The sequence below is a fragment of the Stegostoma tigrinum genome, chromosome 11, assembly GCF_030684315.1.
Source record: "Stegostoma tigrinum isolate sSteTig4 chromosome 11, sSteTig4.hap1, whole genome shotgun sequence".
NCBI lineage: Eukaryota > Metazoa > Chordata > Chondrichthyes > Orectolobiformes > Stegostomatidae > Stegostoma > Stegostoma tigrinum.
In genome coordinates, this window is record NC_081364.1 from 25,496,648 (window position 1) to 25,522,036 (window position 25,389).

Below are 25,389 nucleotides of genomic sequence, written 5' to 3' on the forward strand. Positions count from 1 at the left end.
AAATGATATCGTTCCTTTAAATAAGGGGATTAAAAGTGCCCAGAAGTCATCTTACCTTGTACGTTTGCAGTATGACTTCCGACTCTTATGCTCCAAGATCATGGTTTAACCCCACCTTTTTTCCCCACTGTTCATATCATGATCCCTATCAGTGAAGAAAGATGCAAATTGTCAATTTGAATTCCAAGCTATGTCCTGCATTTTGAAATGTTTCCAATTATGACCCCTCCCACCAAACATGATTAATATAGGCTCCCACTGAGCAGCATGTCCAGAACCTCTTTTCCATATAGAACAGTTTTCCCAGGATCTTTCTGTCACTGAGAAACATACCCATCTCCTAAACTCGAACCAATCAGGTTGTCCTCCCTGGCCAACATTCCCACCACCAGGGAACTGAGCCAAGAAGCTCAGCCACTGGTATTCAACAAATTAATATCTTATTAAGAATCGAATAACATGTTTGTTATCATATAATCTCTGCTGAACAGCAGTCCAGATGCTCCTGTGCAAACTGAACATAAGTCATTCCCTTTGCATCATTCTTGCATGACTGCACCAAAAAATTCAGAGCCCACTCACTGAAATAGGCTGTGCATACCAAAACAAGATGGGGATCAAATCCCCATCTTCCCACTGTCAAAAAGTTATAAAAATATACAGTTTTAGTATGAGATGTAATTAATGTATATTTAAAATGATTTCTTCCATTACAATATATTGTAGGTTCTGAAGCCATGGTATGATGGTGATCAAATGTGGTTGGTCTTCAGTCATAGTGTGGAGCTGCCAGTCTCTAAAGAAACACTGTTAAAACTTGGTTCTTATGTGATGACACTTCATATATGGGACAGTAAGGATAAAGTCAGCTCCAAGGCAAAATTTGATCGGTCCAAGCCTTTGCGTATTTTCATGGAGAACAAAAATATGGGTGAGTAGGAGGCATGAAATGTTCTGCAGTTTGAACAAATACAATACGTATTAATGAAAGAACTGCAGATGCTGGAAATCAGAAGCCAAAACAAACATTGCTGGTAAAACTTAGCAGGTCTGGCAGCATCTATGGAGACAAAGCAGAATTAATGTTTTGGGTCCAGTGACCTTTCAGAATTGCAGCTAAACATTAATTCTGCTCTGTCTCCACAGAAGCTGCCAGACCTGCTTTTTTTTTTTTTGCAGCAATTTCTCTTTTGTTTCCAGTATATAATTATCTGTTTTTAATGGAAGACCACATTTTTCAGAAAAAGTTCAAATCATGAAACACAAAAAACAATTTAATTTGCTGTAATGCTATCATTATTAGAGCTGTTATTAATAGGCAAATGCTGTAATTGATGTGCAGGATCTAGTAGTCCGTTTTAAATTCTAAATACCCGAAATCCCATGATCCTAGTGAGGTGGCTGGGTTTAAAAAATAGACTGGACATTAATACTATCAAAGATCAAATATTTTATTTGTTAGCTAAAGTTTCATTGCAATCAATAAAATGGGTGAAAAATGACTAAATGGTTGGACAGTAGACAGGCCTAGCGACATACTTAACCTTATAGAGAAAATTGCTTCTTAGCTATTCCTTCAAAGTAGTCACAAAATCAAGGGTAAACTGCTCACTGGAAAATATGTTAGATTTTGTATTTCTCATTTTCTCCTCTGTGTATGGAAAAAAAGTTCTCTGTTTCATATTTTGACTGAAAATTTGTCAGGGCAACAGTTGGGTTTTTAGATATATTTTGGTAAATGAACAGGGCATACACTGTCATCATTATTGTAATGTGTGCATAACGTCTCATCCAACTGATTAATCTTTTTCTTTTGGCAGATGAAGAAAAACATTTAGTTCAGGAGCAGTTAAAACTGTTAAAAAATAGTCCCCTCTTGACAACCTATAAAGAAACCAATCATATATACCCAGAAGATATATCTCAAATCCTTGGAGAAGGTAAGAATCAGATGATGCAAAATGTAGTGCTTGATGCTGGCTGGCATACTTGAGCAAAATAAGAGAGAAAGCCCAGCATCTATCATAATCTCAATTTAGTCCATGGAAATTGCAAAGCTGATTTTAAAAAAAATGTAGGGCTACGGGGTGTTTTTGCAACCAATGGAATGTTAGGTAGCATTTCATTTCAATTTTTTGTTTAAATTCAATTTTATATAGAATCAGTTGTGACTTCAGGACATCTTAGTGGTTTACCCTATATCGAATACTTCTGACATGTAGTCACTACTTTATTGTAGGGAATCCAACAGCCAAAAGATACCTACTAAGACCCCACAACAAAAAAAAAATTGCTGATGACCAAATATTCCGTTTTATTGATACTGATTGAGTGACAGTTTGCTGGAGCACCTGGAAAACTACCCTGTCCTTTGAATAGTGCCAAAGGATCTCATACATTCACCTCAAAGAATAGAATTCAAATTATAATTTATCTTTTACATCCCTGGTCAGCCAAATAACCATATAGGAAACCAATGATAGGAGACTATAACTGGACCATCTTGGGGATGATTCCTAGTAAACAAGAGAAAGACCATGCCAGTAATTAGAGTGGATGGGAAAGATGGAGGTATCGGCTACAATTGCAGTGTGGGCTGGCTGGTATTTGAAGGTTGGAGAATGGAATAATGGTGGAGGGATAAAGCAAGGACACCCGAGTTGAGAGTGGGTCAAGGCAGTAATTATGGCAGTGGGAAGAGGGAGGCTGCAATTGCTTGAGGAGGAGCCAAAGGCGGCTTCAAGATGCTGGGAGGAACACTATAAAACCTTTGGCTCACAAAGTAAAACGCAATTACTGCGGTTGGTTTTCTCGCCAAGCTGGCTCGTTAGTTTGCAGATGTTTCATTACCCTGCTAGGTAACTTCATCGGTGCAGGCTCCGATGATGGGGTCCAGCGGTTAAATACCAGGTGGGAAAACACAACAGCACATCATTGGAGGCTGCACTGATGAACCATCTGCAAACTAACGAACCATCTTGGTGAGTGAACCAACCACAGCATCCACAATCTGAGCTGTAAATCTACTCCAGAATCTTAGAACATAATTAATTTGTCAAGCGGATAGCTCCTATAGGTTTTAGTGCTCTAAATGCTTTTACCAGCACATTTTCAGTTGCATAAAACGTAGATGTCACCTCAAAGCATAGTATTAAATATTTGAAATTACTTTATTTGGTCAACATTTTCCTTCAATGGTAGGATTTATTAACTTCTTAATGCTGGTGTCTGAAACTAAATTTTCCACCTCTGCATGGGAGAATACTTGTTACTTTGCTGATTTCAGGTGATTTGAATCACCCCCAGATCTCTGGTTCTAGACACTGGACTTATTTAGGGAAGAAGGGTAGACAGGTGTTTCAGGACAAAATAATCTGTGTTTATTTACAGCACAGAAGGTAAGTACAATACAAGAAATAAAGATAAATGTAATAAACAGTGAAATTAACAAAATCAATTGTGCGAAGGACAGTAATACAATTAAATACACTATTAGCTACATTATGCTTTTTTAGAACTTAAACAAGGGTTTTAATTGCAGTAACTTTAATCATCTCCCTACCCTTGTGTAAAAGTGTCACTGCCACTTCCCCTCCTTGCTATCTAGGTCAGAAATGGGATCTCTGGAATTTAAGTTCCCACTGAGGAAAACTCAGTTTTAAAGCGTGCCCGGTACGGAGGTTCTTCCCATTTACTGTCTTGGTTTGGAACAGGCCTGTGTCTGAAAGTTCTTGCTCAGATTGCGCTTGGTTTGCTTCCCCTCTCTTGGATGACATTTGTTCTGACAATGCTGTTGGATTGGCTTCCTGATTCAGCTTCTCTGTTCGGCCTCTGTGTTCTTCACTCTGAAACTGCTTCTTGGGGGTGGAAGCCTGTGGGGGAGCTGTTTGCATAGAAACGTTTTGAAGAAACGGCTCTCCCTTCAGGTGAGATAGTTATGCTGACTGTGTGCCCTGTTATCTCCCTCCACATCTGTGTTGTCAGTTGTTTTTCTGGTGCTTCCTTCTGAAGTTGATTGATTTTCCGATCATTTAAGAGTTTACGTGAATGGATTTTGATTGAAGTTGAATGTCTCGTGTCTCTGTGTACCCAACACTGTCTGTGTTGGGTACCCTGCGGTGTAGAAGCTGTCTTGAACTCCAAGAATCCAGGAGTCTGTTTCAGTTGATTGTCCTTTTAGAGCGGAGGTGTCATTTGGAATTCCAGGCAGAGCAATGGTTCCAGGCAGACATCTCAGTTCTGTGACTTGTGTTCGTGTACTCTCCACAGAACTCATCCCAGCATCCATTTACCTTTTAAAAGTTTTTTGAAACGCCTAGGGTCTTGTCTAGTATTTTGGATGAAGGGTATTTTTGCTTATTCCTACATTGGTTAGCTAACCTGAGGACAATTGAAAACACAGATGTCAGGCAAGGGGATGGCCTCTGAAACCACTCCACTGCCCTTGTTCCCAATATTCCTGATTTTTCTTCCCACCCCACCCTTCCCTAGCACTCCCCTCCTCACAAGAATAAAATGACATTCAGCTTCTCACCATTGGATTCCCTGAGGAGTAGGCCTCGACCAGTAGATTTTAGGACCTGGAAGAGAGACTGGCAACCAGGGTGTCCAGCACTGAGGCCTGTGATTGGGTGAGACGCATGCCTTTGCTCATGTGTCAGAATAATTGAGCCAGTTCTGTCACCAGTGGGAGTGGTATGTTAGTTGTCACCTAACATGCTTTCTCCAACACTTAGGTGGAATTTTGCCATTTTTAAAAAAATACCACTTGTTTCCAATGTTAGTTCCAGGTCCGGTTGCTCACAAAACTAATTTTTTTAAAATCATCATCTCCGTTACACCAAAACATATTCGGAATGGGTACTATTCCAGAAAAGGAAAGAACTGGAATCTGAGCACGTCAGCCACTTATTTGACATTATTAGCCATAAATTTTTTAAAAAGGAATAGAAATTAAGGGCACTGACCTAAGGTTGCCGAATCTTTGGATTGTCCAAGGTTTTCTAGAAGTAGGAGGTTGATCTTTAGTACTAACTACTCCAAGCAACCATGAGAAAAATCATTTGGGACAGTAAAAAGGTAATTTTTTTGGGAAAAAAAGGCCTTAAATAATTTTGATAATTAGTTTTAAAAAATTAGGAAAAGCAACTGCAGTACTGGGCAGAGTACTTGGAATTGGAAGTTCACGTGATGAAGCCTGCAAGGACACTTCCAACCAGACCTAATACTGATCTGCAGTCTGAAAAGCAATTAAAATTATTCTGTTAATGAACTTGCCAAGTGTTTACAGAAATTGTCTTAATGAGAGAGAATTTCTGCAGGTCATCTCTTGATTGTCTGCTGCTCGTTTGGCAACTCTGCAGAATCCCTGGAGAAGTAAGGGTTTCACAGCGACCAGCATGAATTGGAAAAACCTCTGCAAAAATTCATAGTTTGTGTGCACCAATGTACAGAGTTCTACTTTAGTGGCAGAATAATAAGTTGTTTTCTGTGGTATTCTACACTTGTTGCCAAAACGTGGTATCATAGAATCCCTATATTGTGAAATGTAGTGGATCAAGCAATGGAGCACAAGAAAAGGGAAATAGGTTGTTAATGCCATGATATCACATTGAGCAAGGCAAGGAGCTAGAACGCAAGAAGTACTTCAACTGAGTGATAATGGGAACTGCAGATGCTGGAGAATCCAAGATAATAAAACGGGAGGCTGGATGAACACAGCAGGCCCAGCAGCATCTCGGGAGCACAAAAGCTGACGTTTCGGGCCTAGACCCTTCATCAGAGAGCTCTCTGATGAAGGGTCTAGGCCCGAAACGTCAGCTTTTGTGCTCCTGAGATGCTGCTGGGCCTGCTGTGTTCATCCAGCCTCCCGTTTTATTAAGTACTTCAACTGATATGGGGGATGAACTTGTTTTGTTGGCAGTGTTCTGCACCACACAACAGCCATCAAATCCAGGTGTTGCCATTTTTAAGGCCCTGATATTGTGCCTGGTGCCTCCCTGTGGTCGAGTCAGTGTTGTATGAGCTGCAAGAAGGGCTGTCATTACTAGTAGAGCATTAATTTAAGAGCACAACCTGAACCAAGACGATTGGATGTGACAGAACTTTATATAAGAACAAAACATTAGGCGTGTGTGTGCATGTGGATTGGAGGCCAGAGAGGGGTCAAAAAAATGGGAGGATGGAAGCTCAGGATGGCAGTGATCTGGGTGTTGAATAGGAGCACTCATGCTGCCCTACACAAGAGGGCATTCTGAGTTGACTGAAACAAAGACAGCTGGCAGCATTGCAACTACCTCAAGGAGTATGCAAATCTATCAACTTCGCATGAAATCTTGAAAGGATTTAAAGCAGGATAATAATCACAGCAGGAAATCTGACTTTTTGACCATAAGATTGGAATTCCTGATGCTTTCAGACACCAGCTTTGAGAAGTTAATAAATCCTACCATTGAAGGAAAATGTTGAGCAAATAAAGTAATTTCAAATATTTAATACTATGCTTTGAGGTGACATCTACGTTTTATGCAACTGAAAATGTGCTGGTAAAAGCATTTAGAGCACTAAAACCTATAGTAAAATAATTTGAGTAAAGACTTAGCATATCTATAGCTTTGCATTTTTTTTTCAGTATAAATCCTGAAAAAGACTTTCTTTTCAACTCTTTTTTGTTTCAGAAATTTTAGTCATCGTTTTGGAATAATTTGCGATGTCATTTTGAATTTTAAATTTTGAACTTCTGTTTTGGTGAAAGTGGGTGTTCAGTGAGCAAAGTATTTTTGCTCATATTGTTTTCTTTCGATTTGTCTTTATTATCACATTACAGGCAGCGTGCTACAGCTGAGTCTTTTGTCTGTCAGCATTTATTTCTGCTTTAGCCTGTGTGTAGACACCATAGCAGTTTTTCTTTGTTATGTCTCTGCACTTAGTGTATGGTGTCCTCAACTGAACTCTTACCTTCTCTAATACCAACATACACTAGGAACCCCCACCAAGCCCAGTGTTTCAAAGCCCAAAAATGCCTTCAGTGCTGTTAACCTCAATGACCTCTTCAGTGACATAAAAATGTAGGACTCCCTACGTTGCTTCCAATTTCCAGCTCCCCACTTGCTGCTAAACCTCAAAACTCCAATTCTTCCTCACCTCTTAGCCTAGTGTTTAGACACATTCAATGTCCATGTGCTTCCAAATGTCACTAATTCTCCCAGTGCTGCAGACCTATGTCCTCGCAGAGAAGTGACAAACCCACATTTAAAGCTCCATTTAGCCCCATCCCATTAAGTGGTAACAGATATTCAAGGCTCAGCCTGACTGCTTCTTAACCTCGGACATTTTCTTCCAGATTCCCTCTTTAAGAGTATTCCCATCTGGAAGCTCTCTGCAAATTCCTTTGCAAATCCTGGTGTTCTAAGAATACTGCCTGCATTCTCCTGTCACCTTCTGGCTCATTGTATAGTCTTTGCTCTTAGGCCTATACTGCCTTCAACCCTCAATGACAGCCTGTATCTGGTTGGTGTACCCTGGTACCTGCTCTTCATCATGTTACGTTGAACACGTTTCTTTTTTAAAACTGCATTGACTCTTTTTTCTCTAAATTCTTTCTGTAATGCTGCACAGGTCCTGTTACCTCATCAGACGAAGCCAAAATTGAGCATTTAGAACCTGCCAGTCGTGTTCAACCACAACAAAGGTAAATTAGACATCCATTTTCTTTAAAGATTATTGTTGAATGTGCTTTGGACAATAAAGACCCCAAAGATAGATTTCTTTCTCACCATGAAAAAATAATTTAATATTGAAATGAACTTTGTTTGTTTTATAAGCAGTTGAACTGTGTTACAGTACCACAGTACTTTGGGTTTGGTTTTAGATGTTTTACACCTGCAGGGTAGGATTTGATTGGACCAACAGTGATGTTGCCCTCAAGTCAGGGAGTCAGTAGGGGACCTCTTAATTTCATGGAGGAGGCCCAAAGGAATAAAGTGCCTACCATGGGGCCTTCTCTCGGATTCAGGACCCTGATGCACAGCAACGTTAGCTAGCCACTCAGGCTGACAGCTCTTTATTGTTGTCAGCACCTTTTGGAAGCAGTGTCAGTTGCCAACAGTGCATCCACCAAAGGCCCAGAATCGCTGACAATGTGCAAAAATGAGTGAATGTAGGATTAGGATAACAGAAGCAATGGGGGTAAAAGGTTTGGAGTCCAGCCAAGAGGTGGATTCCACTGGTCCCCTCGCCATTGATCAGTGGTCAGGTCCGATGTTTGGTTGCAGAGTTCCTGATAACAAGGGAGATTTATTGGGAAACTGGTGGCAACTTATGGCCTGTAGGATGCTTGATAAAACTGTATGACCTCAGATAATCACTGTGTCAATACCGAATTGTAGTCTGCTCTGGGATAATCAGCTCATTTACGTCCCTCATTAATAGGCAGGAATCCCATGTCAGCGTCCTCTGTCCCTGACATAATGAAGCAAAGTCTTGCTGCTGCCAGGGGATTAATGCAGGGCCTCCCCCACAATTAGCTGGCACTGATGGTATTACTCTCACCAAAAAGAGCTGGATTAAATTATTGATAGAGTTGAATTGTCAAAATGATTGGCTGAAGAACTATGATAATAAAATGTGAGGCTGGATGAGCACAGCAGGCCAGGCAGCATCTCAGGAGCACAAAAGCTGACGTTTCGGGCCTAGACCCTTCATCAGAGAGGGGGATGGGGAGAGGGAACTGGAATAAATAGGGAGAGAGGGGGAGGCGGACCGCAGATGGAGAGAAAAGAAGATAGGTGGAGAGAGTATAGGTGGGGAGGGGATAGGTCAGTCCAGGGAAGACGGACAGGTCAGGGAGGTGGGATGAGGTTAGTAGGTAGATGGGGGTGCGGCTTGGGGTGGGAGGAAGGGATGGGTGAGAGGAAGAACCAGTTGAGGAGGCAGAGACAGGTTGGACTGGTTTTGGGATGCAGTGGGTGGGGGGGGAAGAGCTGGGCTGGTTGTGTGGTGCAGTGGGGGGAGGGGACGAACTGGGCTGGTTTAGGGATGCAGTAGGGGAAGGGGAGATTTTGAAACTGGTGAAGTCCACATTGATATCATTAGGCTACAGGGTTCCCAGGCGGAATATGAGTTGCTGTTCCTGCAACCTTCGGGTGGCATCATTGTGGCACTGCAGGAGGCCCATGATGGACATGTCATCTAGAGAATGGGAGAGAAGTGGAAATGGTTTGCGACTGGGAGGTGCAGTTGTTTGTTGCGAACTGAGCGGAGGTGTTCTGCAAAGCGGTCTCCAAGCCTCCACTTGGTTTCCCCAATGTAGAGGAAGCCACACCGGGTACAGTGGATGCAGTATACCACATTGGCAGATGTGCAGGTGAACCTCTGCTTAATGTGGAATGTCATCTTGGGGCCTGGGATAGGGGTGAGGGAGGTGGTGTGGGGGCAAGTGTAGCATTTCCTGCGGTTGCAGGGGAAGGTGCCGGGTGTGGTGGGGTTGGAGGGCAGTGTGGAGCGAACAAGGGAGTCACGGAGAGAGTGGTCTCTCCGGAAAGCAGACAGGGGTGGGGATGGAAAAATGTCTTGGGTGGTGGGGTCGGATTGTAAATGGCGGAAGTGTCGGAGGATGATGCGTTGTATCCGGAGGTTGGTAGGGTGGTGTGTGAGAACGAGGGGGATCCGTTGTGGGGGGTGCGGGGTGTGAGGGATGTGTTGCGGGAAATACGGGAGACGCGATCAAGGGCGTTCTCGATCACTGTGGAGGGAAGTTGCGGTCCTTGAAGAACTTGGACATCTGGGATGTGCGGGAGTGGAATGTCTTATCGTGGGAGCAGATGCGGCGGAGGCGGAGGAATTGGGAATAGGGGATGGAATTTTTGCAGGATGTTGGGTGGGAGGAGGTTTATTCTAGGTAGCTGTGGGAGTCGGTGGGCTTGAAATGGACATCAGTTACAAGCTGGTTGCCTGAGAGGTCCTTCCTGGACCTCTCCAGTTACAAGCTGGTTGCCTGAGAGGTCCAGGAAGGACCTCTCAGGCAACCAGCTTGTAACTGATGTCCATTTCAAGCCCACCGACTCCCACAGCTACCTAGAATACACCTCCTCCCACCCAACATCCTGCAAAAATTCCATCCCCTATTCCCAATTCCTCCGCCTCCGCCGCATCTGCTCCCACGATAAGACATTCCACTCCCGCACATCCCAGATGTCCAAGTTCTTCAAGGACCGCAACTTCCCTCCACAGTGATCGAGAACGCCCTTGACCGCGTCTCCCGTATTTCCCCCAACACATCCCTCACACCCCGCACCCCCCACAACCGCCCAAAGAGGATCCCCCTCGTTCTCACACACCACCCTACCAACCTCCCCGGATACAACGCATCATCCTCCGACACTTCTGCCATTTACAATCCGACCCCACCACCCAAGACATTTTTCCATCCCCACCCCTGTCTGCTTTCTGGAGAGACCACTCTCTCCGTGACTCCCTTGTTCGCTCCACACTGCCCTCCAACCCCACCACACCCGGCACCTTCCCCTGCAACCGCAGGAAATGCTACACTTGCCCCCACACCACCTCCCTCACCCCTATCCCAGGCCCCAAGATGACATTCCACATTAAGCAGAGGTTCACCTGCACATCTGCCAATGTGGTATACTGCATCCACTGTACCCGGTGTGGCTTCCTCTACATTGGGGAAACCAAGTGGAGGCTTGGAGACCGCTTTGCAGAACACCTCCGCTCAGTTCGCAACGAACAACTGCAGCTCCCAGTCGCAAACCATTTCCACTCCCCCTCCCATTCTCTAGATGACATGTCCGTCATGGGCCTCCTGCAGTGCCACAATGATGCCACCCGAAGGTTGCAGGAACAGCAACTCATATTCCGCCTGGGAACCCTGCAGCCTAATGGTATCAATGTGGACTTCACCAGTTTCAAAATCTCCCCTTCCCCAACTGCATCCCTAAACCAGCCCAGTTCGTCCCCTCCCCCCACTGCACCACACAACCAGCCCAGCTCTTCACCCCCCTCCCCCCCACCCACTGCATCCCAAAACCAGTCCAACCTGTCTCTGCCTCCCTAACCGGTTCTTCCTCTCACCCATCCCTTCCTCCCACCCCAAGCTGCACCCCCATCTACCTACTAACCTCATCCCACCTCCCTGACCTGTCTGTCTTCCCTGGACTGACCTATCCCCTCCCTACCTCCCCACCTATACTCTCTCCACCCATTTTCTTTTCTCTCCATCTTCGGTCCGCCTCCCCCGCTCTCCCTATTTATTCCAGTTCCCTCAACCCATCCCCCTCTCTGATGAAGGGTCTAGGCCCGAAACGTCAGCTTTTGTGCTCCTGAGATGCTGCTTGGCCTGCTGTGTTCATCCAGCTCCACACTTTGTTATCTTGGATTCTCCAGCATCTGCAGTTCCCGTTATCTTTGTCAGACATCCTCTGCGTGCTGGCTCTGAGGGATCTGGATCAGTGTCAAGGACTCTCCACATGTAAATAAAGGGTGACTTAGTGATTGGATACCAGCCACTGTGGAATTACTTCAACATACAAATCCGACATGTGTCTCTTTACTGGGACTGGTACCTGGTGTTAATCTGAGAAAATTTTGAAGAATCTATATCAAAGTTAATTATATGATGCTAGGAGGTATATGCAAAAAATATTCCAAACCTCAATAATTTAAATGATGATTTGAAAAGGCCACTTCACTGAATTTCCCACAGCACCAACAGCAACAGGTCCCAAAGACGCCTAGGAAGCTTCCAACCTTCACTTAATTGTTTGAGGTTAATGTTTTGTTGAATTACAAAATGTGCACTGATGGTGTGGAGCCTCTGCTGTTGGCTGAATGTATTGTAAAATCATAAGCGGGCTGGCAAATGTCCTGCTAAATCTCTACCAAAGTTATGGCTGGAGTTTTCTGAAATGGCCAAGCAATTTCAAGATCAAAGTGTTAAATAATTTGCTAAAGCCAATGCAGAATGTATACAATTAGTGGAGAGAATTCACTTCTTAATACTTAGTGTTATAGCCCAGAACTCAACTTGTGGTAATACTGGCGAGATTTTCTCTGAAGGCATTTATACAGGAACATAGGAATATGAGATTTTGAGTTGGCCACTTCACCCTTCCAACCATATCTACCATTCTTGGTAATGGGTGATCATCTACCTGAGGTGTGGAGACCCACCATCTTCATCTTTGCCTCACTTTCCTCCTTGTTCCCAAGTGACAACGTTAAACCAAAATAGTGTTGTGCACGCCTCCCTGTGGGGAGCCCCGGTGATGGTCACTGCAATAATCTCTCTCCTGCAGTTGACTGTGCCCCTTAGACTGTTCCACGTGCCAACTTTACAGCTCGATTATTCTTCCCCTAACCATCCTTGTCTCCACCTCAATGTGGTGCTGCTTTCAACCCTTGCCTCACCTCCTCTTGGCAATAAGCCCCCTCTTTGCATCTAGAGCTGTCCTTGCTCCATCCTCAATGGTCAAAGTGCGAACTTCCAGGCATATGTTCCAGACCCCGACTTTAAAAAACAGACCCCAAACATACTCAGTTAATCCCTCAGTGTGTTGCAACTTCCTGACTGATGATTCCCCTGATTGCTTGTGCTGCCTATAAAGGACTGCTTGTTGGCTATTCCCTGGACTGTGTTTGGACATATCCCCTAGCCTGTATGGAGAACCAACCTTGTGTGCAGACTGTGCTTGTGATTAATGGTCTGAGGCCCACTTTCTGATGTGGCCATTACATTGCATAAATGTGCAGTGTATTTGCTACTCAAGCAGCTGGCACGTGCTGTAGGCTTACATTGTGTTGTATACTGAGATATGTTCCATTTTCTTTCCATTATTTGAGCAGTCCCTTTCATTTACATACTTCTGAGACATGCCCTATGATTCAGTCAGGCATCATGCACAATCAGTGTGGTGTCTGTTGACCATTCCATGATCATGCCTCAAATACAAAAATTTAATGTCAACTGTATTATTTAATACTTTGGCTGAGTTTATTGTTTGTGTCCTTACGAATACTTGCATAAAGTAATTGTTCACAATTATTTGCAGGAATTGTGCCAGGATTTTTTGTGTAGAACACCTGAAATAACTTGCGTTTCATTCTCACTTAACTCAAGTGATGTTCAGGAGCTGCAATGTGTTTCATGGTGGTCTTCACATTAATTTAGTGATCAATTACCTCTGAACTCATTTTTGCTGCTACGGCAGTTTAATGTCTTGTCACCCACCTTTTAGGAAGCAGATGAGCATGTATTGTCTTTGTGCAAAGCAATAGGTGGAAAAACGTGGAAAGCAAGGTGGCTGTGTTAAGCAATGACATGATTAAAGTTCAACTGTGCGGTTTCTCCTATTATTTGGCAGATGACAGACATTTAATATATAATATCCACTATTAGAAATTTTTCATAACATTGCAAATTATATGTTATAAGGATGAGTGTTGCAGAAGTCATCTGAAATAGTAATAGGTTATAACTTGTCAAAAGAAAGGTTCTGGTACCTTAAAAATCAGTAAATAACGCAATTAATCTTAGTCATGATTTCACCTTTAAAGTGTGCATTTTTTTTGATATTTGTCATGACTGTGTGATACAAATTTGTTTCTACTTTCGATTACAATGTGCAATAGTTCAGTGCAGTAAATATTCAACCAAATTAATTAATCCTCAATGAATAAACTTATTGGATTTTAGTAAATTCTTCCAATTGTCATGTGATTGCTTATTCAGTGAGAAAGAGCCATGTGCAGACTTCAGACAAGGTAAAGTAAAGAAAAAAAAGATTTCAGCATCACAGACACCTACAAAGGGAACTTCTCACAAAAAACGAACAGGAGGTAAGCGATGATTATATCTTGCCATTTAAGTTAATTCGAAAGAAGACTTGGGGTAATTTTCATCTCCACAGGGAATGGGTAAATGGTGAACATGAAGAGACTGACCACTGAACAGAGGAGCTAGGACGGGAGAAATCTGCATTTCTGAGTCCCTTCACATTTTCAAGTGCCCTGCCAATGTAGAGCAAGCTCTGTATCTACATCTTGCCAATAAGATATGGAAAATATATGTGGCTGTAGGTTTTAACACGCTTTTAACATCTTAAAGGAGTGTTTGTTTGTGTCTAAACCAGGGGGAGAAAAGTACCATGGATCTGAAAGGAAAGCTCTGTGGCCAGCGTGAATTCCAGGCTGGCTCCAAGGTGTTCAGATACAGCCTTGGAGGTGCCAGTGAAGTATATTAGCAATAGAAAGGCGTTTCTCTTTCCAGCAGATGATTGGCCAACAGTGGAAAATTAGTTTATATATTACATACACATGCAATTAGCAGTTTCTCCAGGATCTGACCATAGTGATGGGAGAAGTTTAATAATATTACAGAAAACTCCAAGGCTAGGACTCCCTTTCACATCATCTTTACTGGCTGCACAACCCTGGAGAACTCTCCCTTTGCCTTGGCACTTTCACCTTCCCTTCCCTACTTGTTATAAACTTTGCATTAGTTAGCAAAGAAAACCTCAAGTCAGCTGCCTTCTGACAGGATTCAAGCCTTCAAATGCCACTACTGCCTCCACAACGTCTCCATTTGGGCTACCCACAGTGCTTGTTCCTGTTATCTACAATAATACGTTTCTGTATGTCACAAACACTTGACTAACACACTTGCACTTTCTTTGTACAAGAACCTGAAACACTAAAGGGAGGTCAACAAACAGGGTAGGAGGAGGCCCTGTCAAATAATCCTTAAAAGGCCACCATCAATAGAATTGCAAGACACACAGTTTCCACCACCAAATATTACGAAACTGGAGGGACCTTTCCTTCATATTCCCTTCTGCTTAACTCTTTCAGACACAATGTGGAGATACATTGATCTGCTATTAACTTTTTCTTGCATTTACATCCTACCCCATTGCAGTCTCCTTGTTTCCTGTGTCTAATAGATTATCAATTCACTAGTGCCTAACAGCCTGGGAATAAAACCCAAGAGGTCACTGACCATGAACATCTTGTCAGTTCCTGTACAAGCCATAACAACCACCTTACTCCCCTGTTGCAGCCAGTGGAGACACTATCTTAAAAGTACTACGTGAAGCACCAGTATAGCCAGAAGAATATTCAACCAGGCTCAAAGGTCCGGTACCAGGATGAGGAATAGGCCTTTCCATAAGTCAGTAGAAGCTGGGCCTACAATGCAGAATAGACCCGCACTCAGTGATGCAAGCACCATGCAAATATCATGCAACCTATATTTTATGATTGTGACATGGAGCCCAGCACTAATTTATCACTGACTGTGACTACATACCTTAATTTGAGTGCCAGGTTTGTCTAAGGCCTAGTACAAGTTAATGCTGTTCAGCACTAAAGCTGTACAGCACCTGTTTGATGATGGTGAACACAGACTAATGATATTCAAGTTCCATCAAATGAGTTATTTTATTCTTTTATGGGATGTAAGCTTTTCAAGTTGGGTGAACATTTGCTTTTCATCCGTAATTACCCTGGACAAGGTGGGGATGAGCTACCTTCTTGAACTACTGCAGTCCTTGGCATGTGGGGAAATCAACAATGCTGTTGGGAAGGGAATCCCACTGTATTGACCTAGCGACAATGCATTGAAGGCAATGAAGTTCTACATCATAATGGGGTGTGACATGAAGAGGGCAAGTGGTGTTGCTCCCCTTGTATCTGCTTTTCTTGTCCTTCTAGGTTGTACAGGTCTTGGGTTTGGAATTTTATTACCCGAGACCTTCATGGACTAAGGTGATTTTTAAAGAGGACAACTACAACATTCTTGCATGTTTTCTTTGTACTCTCTCCCAAGCAATTATGTTCTTGTAATGTGGTGACCAGAACTGTGTACACAATTCCAGCTGTGACTTAAACTATTATTTTATACACTGTTACATTCTTGCTTTTATATTGTATATTTCATCCAATAAAGGGAGCATTCCATGTACTTTGTTTACCACCTTAACTACTTGTCCTGTTCTTTTCAGAAGCTTTTGGGCATGCACGCCAAGGTTGCCTATTTCCCCTATCCCTCTCAATATTCTCCTGCTTATTATGTATTCCCTAGACTTGTTTTCCCTGCCAAATGCATTATCAGACAATCTGCACTAAATCCCATTTACTGTTTTTCCACCTAATCAACCAAGCCATTGATACATTCATAGTTGACAGCTATTCTTTTCACTCACAACTACGCCGCCAATTTTTGTGTAATTACGGGTTTCCCACTTTTAAGTGTATCCCACTTTTTAAGCCAAGATAATTAATACACACAACAAACAACACAAGACCCAAAACTGAGCCCTATTGAATGCTAGTGGAGACTGCTTCCCATATGCATCTAAATTCATTAGATAATACCCTTTTTGTCCTGTCACTCACCCAACTTTCCATATACCTCTGTATATCTTGGGCTTTAATTTTTTTCCGACTTGTCTGCCATTTGGGACCTTGTCAAATGCCTTACTAAATGCCCATTGTAATTAAAATTCAATGAAATTACTAAGGAACTATCTCCCCTTAACAAAACCATGCTGACACTGCCTGAGAATCCAGGCCTAAGTGACAGATTTTCCCTGTCTCAACATTGCCCACTACTGAAGACAGACTGACCAGCCTGTAATTGTGTGACTTATCCCTTGCACCCTTTTTAAAGAATAGCAGATTGTTTACAGACCTCCAATCCTCTGCTATCGTGTCTGTATTTCTCTTTTGCCTCTTGTTTGTACTACAGACCTCCTAGTATTTTTTAAAAGAAATATTTATTTATGCGTGCATTTGATGTCATATTTTATTTATTTTTTCCCTTGGGTTTAATGAATAATAAAATCCCTCTTCTTTCCCTCATGTAAACCTTGGAATTGGCTCCTTCATTTGATTTAGTTAGTTAAGTTTTAGTTGAAGTGTAATAGTCATGTGCTAAAAATAGAAATAAATATACTTATTGCTGACTAAGAGAGTCTTAAAAAGAGGGGAGCTGATTTCCCTTCCTCCTTGTTGTAGTGCCCCTCTTAAAGGTATTCTGGCTTCAGCAGGGTGCCAGAACTGATCGAAGAGGGGTTGAAGAAGCTGCAGAAGTGGCACAACAGGCCGGAGAGTTTTCTGTATGCCTCTCTGCAGCACTGGAGGTAGTGAAGTAGAACAGTGAGTGCATCATTACTTACTGTATCCTGCTGATTACATCACTTGCCTCACACACTAATTCACTGCAGCCTTATTACTCAACTACTAACATCTGCCAACTCTGAGATGTCCCTCGGCCGAACAACAGCTTTTTAAAAAAAATTCATTGGATGTGAGTGTTGTTAGCTCAGACAATATTTATTGCTGTTGAGGAGAAGGTATTGATGAGTTGCCTTACAGTCACAAAGATATGCAGCATGGAAACAGACCCTGAAGTCAAACTCGTTCATGTCGATGTCAGACTCACTGGCCTATAGTTACGTGGCTTTTCCTTCCCACCTTTCTTAAATAGTTGCACCACGTTAGCCAACCTCCAGTCTTCCGGCACCTCACTTGTGGCCAACAATCTCTTCCCGCAGAGTTCTAGGATACACTTAATCAGGTCACAGGGATTTATCCACCTTGATGTGTTTTAAGACATTCAGCGCCACCTCCTCTGTAATATGGAATTTTTTTTCAAAAGTCACTATTTATTTCTCCATGTTCAATATCTTCCATATCCTTCTCCACAGTAAACATTGCAAACTACTTGTTTAGTATCTTCCCCCATCTCCCATGGTTCCACTCATATGCAGCCTTGCTGATTTTGAAGGGGCTCCATTCTCTCCCTAGTTACCCTTCTGTCCTTAATGTATTTGTAGAATTCCTTTAGATTCTCCTTAACTCTCTTAGCCAAAACTATCTCATGTCCCCTCTTTGCCCTCCTGATTTCCCCCGTAAGTATACTTCCACTGCCTTTATACTGTTCTAGGGAATCACTCGATCTCTGCTGTCCAAACCTGACATATGTTGCTGCCTTATTCTTGACCAAAACCTCAATTTCTCCAGTCATCCTGCATTCCCTACACCTACTAGCCTTGCCCTTCACCTGAACAGGAACATACACTCTCTCTGGATTCTCCTCTCATTTTTTTGAAAGCTTCCCTTTTTCAGCCATCTCTTTACCTGTAAATATTTGGCCCCAGTCTCTTTTTTTTTGAGAAAGGGAGAGAACTTATAGAATCCATACAATGTAGAAGCAGGCCCATTGAATCCACAGCAACCCTTTGAAGAGCATCCCACCCAGACATACCCCCTACCCCCTACCCCTTACCCTATCTATACATTTCCCACCCTAGTCACAATGGGCAATTTAGTACAGCCAATCCACCTAACCTGAACATCTTTGAACTGGAGGAGGACACTAGAGCACCTGGAGAAAACCCACGCAAACACGACAGATGTGCAAACTCCATACAGACAGTCGCCTGACGTTGGAATTGAACCCGGGTCCTTGTTACTGTGAGGCAGCAGTGCTAACCACTGAATCACCATGCCACCCCAAATTCTTGTCAAAATTGGCGTTCCTCCAATTTAGAAGTTTAACTTTTAGATCTGGTCTATCCTTTTCCATCTCTATTTTAAAATTAATAGAATTATTGTCACTGGTCCCAAAGTGCTCCCCCACTGACACCTCAGTCACCTGCCCTAACTTATTCCAGGAGTAGGTCAGGCTTTGCATCTTGTCTTGTAGGTACATCCACATACCAAATCAGGAAATTTTCATGTACGCCCTTAACAAATTCCTCCCCATCCAAGACCTCAACACTCTGGCAATCCTAGTCTATGTTTGAAAAGCTAATATCCCCTACCATAACCACCCATTGTTCTTACAGATAACAGATCTCCTTACAAATTTGTTTCTCAATTTCCCGTTGACTGTTGTGGGATCTATCGTACAATAGACCAGTGAATATCCTCCCTAAATACAGCTATAATGTTATCCCTAATTAAAATGCAGCTTCCCCCCTCCCCTCTTGCCCCCTTTTGATCTTTCCTATAGCATCTATGAGCTGGAACATTAAGCTGCCCAGTCCTGTCCATCCCTGAGCCAAGTCTTGTAATTGCTTTGATAGCCCAGTCCCAAGTTCCTAACCATGCCCGGAGTTCATCTGCCTTACGTGTTGGGCCTTTTGCATTGAAATAAATGCAGTTTAATTTATCAGTCCTACCTTGTTCTCTACTTTGCTACTGCCTGCGCTGTAGGTTTGACTTGTTCGTTTCCCAACCGTAAGAGACCGATCCCTTTCCTCATTGTCTCCCTGGGCCACTCTCCAGGCCTTACCAGTTAAAATCCTCCCGAGCAGCGCTAGCGAATCTCCCGAGCAGTATGTTAGTCCCCTTCCAATTCAGGTTTATCTCCCTCCCTGCAACTGCCGTCCATTGCATCCCCTAGCTCTTGTAAGTTCCTTATTGCCTCTAACTGCTGCTACAACTGATCCATGCGATCTGATAGGATTCATAACCAAAAGCACTTCCTGCAGACATAATCATCAGTAACATAGAAACTCTCCCTAAGCACCCTCATCCAACAGGAAGAGCACATCATTCTACTAAAGCATTTGGTGGATGTATCCTCTCAATTCTGTAACAGGGAATTCTAGCATTTTGACCCAGTGACATGTTCCAAGCCACTATGCTGAGAGGTTTAAATGGGACATGGTGAGTCCCATGTATATGTTACTGTTGTCCTTGTGGTTATTGTGGGGTTTGGAAGATGCTGTCCTGGATGTCATTGATGAATTTCTGCAATGCATCTTGTGAGTGGTACATGCTGTGTGTCAGTGGTAGAAGAGGTGGATGTGGTGTCAATCAAGTGGACTACTTTGCTCTGGATGGTGTTAAGCTTGTTGAGTATTGTTGGAGCTGCACCCACCTAGGCAAGTGGGGGGAGGGGCAGTATTCCATCACACTCCTGACTTGTGCTTTGTAGATCATAATACCATAAGACATAGGAGTGGAAGTAAGGCCATTCGGCTCATCAAGTCCACTCCGCCATTTAAATCATGGCTGATGGGCATTTCAACTCCACTTCCCTGCACTCTCCCCGTAGCCCTTGATTCCTTCAGAGATCAAGAATTTGTTGATCTCTGCCTTGAAGGCATCCAACATCCTGGCCTCCACTGCACTCCGTGGCAATGAATTCCACAAGCCCACCACTGAAGAAATGTTGTCTCATTTCAGTTTTAAATTTACCCCCTCTAATTTTAAGACTGTGCCCACGGGTCCTAGTAGATGATAGGAAGACTTTGAGGAATCAGGAGGTAAGTTGCTTGATGCAGGAATTCTAGCCTCTGACCTGCCCTTGTAGTCATTGCATTTGGACGGCTGGTCCGGTTCAGTTTCTGATTAATGATAAGCAGCAAGATGTTGATAGTGAGTGTTTCAGTTATGTTAATGACATTAATTGTCAAGGGCATTATTTCGGTTCTGTCTGGTTAGAGATGGTCATTGTCCAGCACTAATGTGGTGTGAATATCAGTTGCCACTTGTCAGCTAAAACCCTGGATATTTTCCAGATCTTGCTTTTTTTTTGGACATAGTTTGACTTTGGAGTCATGCATGGTTTTGAACATTGAATATCCGTACTTCTGACCTTATTGTAGAGGGAAGTAGCATTTGACACTGCTGCAAGCTGCATTGTGTGCACACTGTCAGCTACAGCATGTATGTTACCCAGACAGATTGTACACACTGCCACACAGTGTGGTCTCTAATAGGTAGAAGAAACAACTGACCAGCAGGAACTTGACTGGGTAGAGAGGTGGATTTTGAAAAAAAGAGGGCAGTTGCAATATTGGTTAAATAACCAATTCTATGTGGATAGATTATTATACTTTTGGATAGCTGATTAATGAAGGAGGAAAGCGGAGTCAAGCTTTACTTTAAATACATCTATTTCCTGTATTTTCAGTGTCAAACATTATTGGTGTTTATCGCCTGCCTCCACCCTACTTGTGTCAGCAGTTGTTTCTTTGCATATACTGATCCAATCAATGCCCTCCCACCTGTAACCTCAAATGATACAGTAAAACAAAATGACATTCTAGAAGGAGCATCAGTTAAGTTCATAAGGATTGAACAAGCGAACAAAAAAGCAGTAGTCATACTCCCAAAAACAACCCCAGAAATTGCTGGAAAAGCTCAGCAAGTCTGAACAGCATCTGTGGAGAGACATCAGAGTTAACATTTCAGGTCCAGTAACTATTCCTCAGAACTGATAGTTGCTTGGAAAAGGTTGATTTTTCTTTTTCTTATGCGGATGATAGGGTGGAGGGAGAGGGTAAGGAGTAAATGATAGTTGGACATAGAACCCAAAGAGAGAGAATAGCATTTGGACAGTCAAAGGAGTGGATAGCAATCAGGCTAGGAAAATGCATAGCTTTTAAAGGGGATTGTTAGTTGCAAACAATGGATTGTGTCTAATAGCAGGCCATGTTCTTCCATCTTCTGAACATTCCTACTGTTGAATGTATATCATACTACACTCAAGCAAAGCTGGAGATGGAGGAACAAAAATAAAGCCAAATTGATAAAAAGTGCAGAAAATATAGAGCAATATCTGTAGAGGATTTGTACTTCTCTAGTACTATCTGGGATAAAATTCTCCTCTACAGTATAAGAGGTGAAGAATCCTTAAATTGGACCAAGCAGGACATTTTTAGCTAGTACGTAACAAGCCAAGTAGGAAAAGGAGCAGTCCTGCATTAAAATACAGAGAAGCATCGAAGAACAGATAGAACCAAGAAGTGTTTGTATGCAGATCCCTGAAGTTAGAGGGGAGCTAGATACGACAGTTAATAAGGTATACATGATACTTTCCGTTATTGTCCGAGACACAGGACAAACCTACATCTTTGGACAGTTTGACAGTGACTGTATTTTGTTGTCAGGTCTATCTCATAGCCTTTTAATGAGCATTAATCAGCTGGAGATAAGATTTATGCCCCTCCCTTGGGGCAAAATTCTGCAGAGAGCTGGTGGCTAATCTGACTACAGGCAGACCCCAGAATTCCCTCCAAGCCACAAACCTTTCTGACTTGGAATATATCGCCATTCCTTCACTGCTGTTGGGTCAAAATCCTGGACCTACCTTCCCAATCACACTTTAGGTTTGCTTATATCAACTTGCCCCTCTTAAGGACAGTTAGGGGTAAATGCAGGCCTAGCTAGTGATGCCCATATTCCTGTGAATAAGTAGTAATTTTAAAAATATGTTTGCGTTTGTGTAAGGCACCAGGGTTTTCTTTTACTGACTTTTTATACTTTTTGTTATAAATCTTTCTCTATTTTAGGTTGTTTGCCCTCCACTTCTTCTGTTTTCTCTCTCTTTACCAATTTCTTTGTCATTCTCTATTGATCTTTCCTAATTCTCAGACTTCATATTCTTTTGATAACATTGTAAGTTTCTTTTAATTTAGTACTAGTTTTGGCTGTACTAGTTTTTGTGGTGTTTTTGATTCCCCAATGGAATATGCATTGCTTAAGAATTCAAAGATCTTCGGGTGACCCTCATGATTGAGGATGACTTCTGTATCTATCAATGGTTTCCACAATGGCTGATAAATCTAATGCCTGATATGCAAAGTCTGTCACTTGCTGGGCAAGTGATAAATGGAGGATCAGGTTTGTGTCGCCTGTCTGACCTGTTGACCAGCCCTCTACATGATCCTGACAATGACTAACATGTATTTGCTGTCTTCTCGAATAAAGCTTCTCCACTTTTGCCCTTCAGGTGCTAGAGATTCCTGTAGTTCAGGAATGTTTACTCTCTTTAGGGAGATGATTCTGCCTTCTTCCCAGAGATGATGCCAGATCTGCTGAGTTATGCCAGCAATTTCTGTTTTGATACAAACAACATGCGTGCTCACTGGAGCTGGTTTTGAACGATTAGCAACTTAATAGTAGGTGAAGGGAGGCAGTCAGCATTCGCTGGAAGAGTGAGTTAAAAGGTCACTGAGTAACAGTCAGCACCATCTTTGTTAAGCAGAGAGAGCCAAGATGAGTTTAAAAAAATCAGATAAAAGAAAACTAAAAATCGCAGCAAGCAAATTATTAGTTATGGAGCAAGGGAGCAGAGAGCTCCCGAGATAAGCAGTCAGCAGCACACAATTGAGTATTTCTACTGCATGGAATTAAAGTCAAAATTGGCTCTTAGTCTAGATTAAGTAGTGTATAAGGTGAGGTCTTTAGTATGAATTTAATATTCTCTGAACTAGAAGAAATAAATGCTCTTTTTCTCAGTTAGCCAAAGGCTAACTAGACACATTGGAGGTAATTTTATCTTTTCATCTAGTTTATCAATTTTCCAAAGCGAAACTATATCTCCTGCACCTGTAATTGTTGTTTTGGATTTAAGCATGTCACTGAAAATTAATATGAAATTTTATTATGTTAAAATCACACTCTTTCCCAAAGGGTTTTTACAGTACACTTACCAATTGTTTCCTTTGCAATACTGTATCTAAAGTAGCCTGTACCCTAGTTGGTCATTCATAACAATGGTCTGAAAATAATTGTCTCAAATGCGTTCCTTAAGCTTGTCACAGTATTGTAGCTTAAAAGACAGGCAAGTTCAGTTTCAGAAAGCATTTAGTGACAACAGCAGAGTACTGTGGTACCATTAGAGAATAGCAAGTAAATGTAACAACTATCTATATTCCCCTGTAGATAATGGCCATGGATTCATCCATTTTACAGTCAAAGAAGTGAGTGGCAGTTGTAATTTATGAAAATCTTCTAAAGTGAACATATGAAATATATCTTAAAATCTTTACTAATGTTATGATAGTTCCCAAAGAATGGCAACATAGTAACTGCTGAGTTCACAGGGATGTTAATCATCAAAATGCATTGTAAGATGCAAACTTCTACATAACAAATATATAAGACAAAATGAAAAAAAGAACGTGAAGAGGGTAAGATAATAAAAGAAAATTATTTTAGTATAGTTGGGATCTGAAAAGCTGTACATTTTGCATTACTTGGATAAAGAAATCCTTATGGTGTTTGGAAATTGGCCAGCAGCAATAAATGTTCTATTTAACAGTGCACACATTATGTCAACCGTGCCACAGGACAATTGAAACATCCTGCTGAAAAGAGAAAACCAGTTGTTGTTGAAACTTGACTAATCCCCTCAAGGAAGATTCTGTTAGAAAACAACATGATCTCAACAAATACAGAAACACTAACTGGAACCCTACGAGAGATGACCCTGATCATAGCCTTGCCAATTCTTAAAAAAACAACATTCCAAATTATTATTGTGTATACTTTTATGTCCCTTAGCTTTAGTTGAGACGCTGGTTTCAACATATTTTTTTTGACTGACTGATTAAACTGCACTGTGACAAATGCTAGTTCATCAAACTATAATCTAACAGATGTTAAAATAATCACCTTAGTGAGTTTAAGGAACAGAAATTTGCTTTATTTCCCAAAACTGATACCATTTCCAGCTGGTTCCCTTACCAATCTTCACGTACTGTCAGCTTGGTGAAAGGCACGGAGTATAACTGAAGAAAGGACCAACTACTAGTGCAAAGCTAATTTTAGTTCCCTGAGCAACAAGAGCAACAACTTATATGGGTCTCTACACTGATCAAATGTCCCATGGATATTTAACAGATTATCACACCAAGCTACTTAAGGAGATATTAAATAAGGCTTAATTTGCTCCTGTTTGATCAAAGAGGTAGGTTTTAAGGCACATCTTAAAGGAAGAAATCAAGATGGAGAGCCAGTGAGTTATAGGGAGGGAATTTCAGAACTTAAGATCAATGCAATTAAAGGACACTAATATGAACTGGATTAATATCAGAGATGCATAAGAGACCAGAATTAGAGTGCAGAGTCCTCAGAAGAGTATGGAGTTGCAGAAAATTTAATAATTAGAGAAGGATCAGACTATAAATGGATTTGTAAACAAGGATGTGAATTTTAAAGTTAAGCTGCCTCTTTCAGGAATCACAGTAGGTCACCAAACAACAGGATGGTGGATGAACATGACTTGCTGCAAATTAAGACATGAGCAGCAGAGTTTTGGACAACCTCAAGTTTATCGAGGGTAAGAGAGTGGAAGAGCAGCCAGGATTGCCTTGAAATGGTCAATGTGGAAATCTCAAAAACATCAGTGAAGGTTACAGCAGGCGTAAAATTAGGTGAGGAGGTAAAATTAGACAGTCTTAGTGATATAGTGAATGTATGGCCAGAAACTCACCTCAGGGATCAAAAAGTACAAGTTTGCTAACAGATTGGTTCCATGTGAATAAACTATAGAATAATTTGTAAATACAGATCTCGAGTATTGTTCAAAATGGATATGCTTGAAGGTTTTCATCCTGCATTCATTAGAATATT

General features: G+C 42.0%; 1 protein-coding gene across 3 annotated transcripts in view; it reads left to right on the forward strand.

Moving 5' to 3' along the window:
* The window catches only part of cfap92 (cilia and flagella associated protein 92 (putative)), a 175,509-nt gene that overhangs the window by 100,094 nt on the left and 50,026 nt on the right, over positions 1-25,389 (forward strand). For all 3 annotated transcript variants that reach the window (XM_048547589.1, XM_059649852.1, XM_048547590.2), the window contains 4 exons: positions 727-931; positions 1,821-1,940; positions 7,618-7,690; positions 13,745-13,851. In XM_048547589.1, the coding sequence (XP_048403546.1) occupies positions 727-931; positions 1,821-1,940; positions 7,618-7,690; positions 13,745-13,851 (505 nt within the window). The remainder of the gene's footprint in view (positions 1-726; positions 932-1,820; positions 1,941-7,617; positions 7,691-13,744; positions 13,852-25,389) is intronic.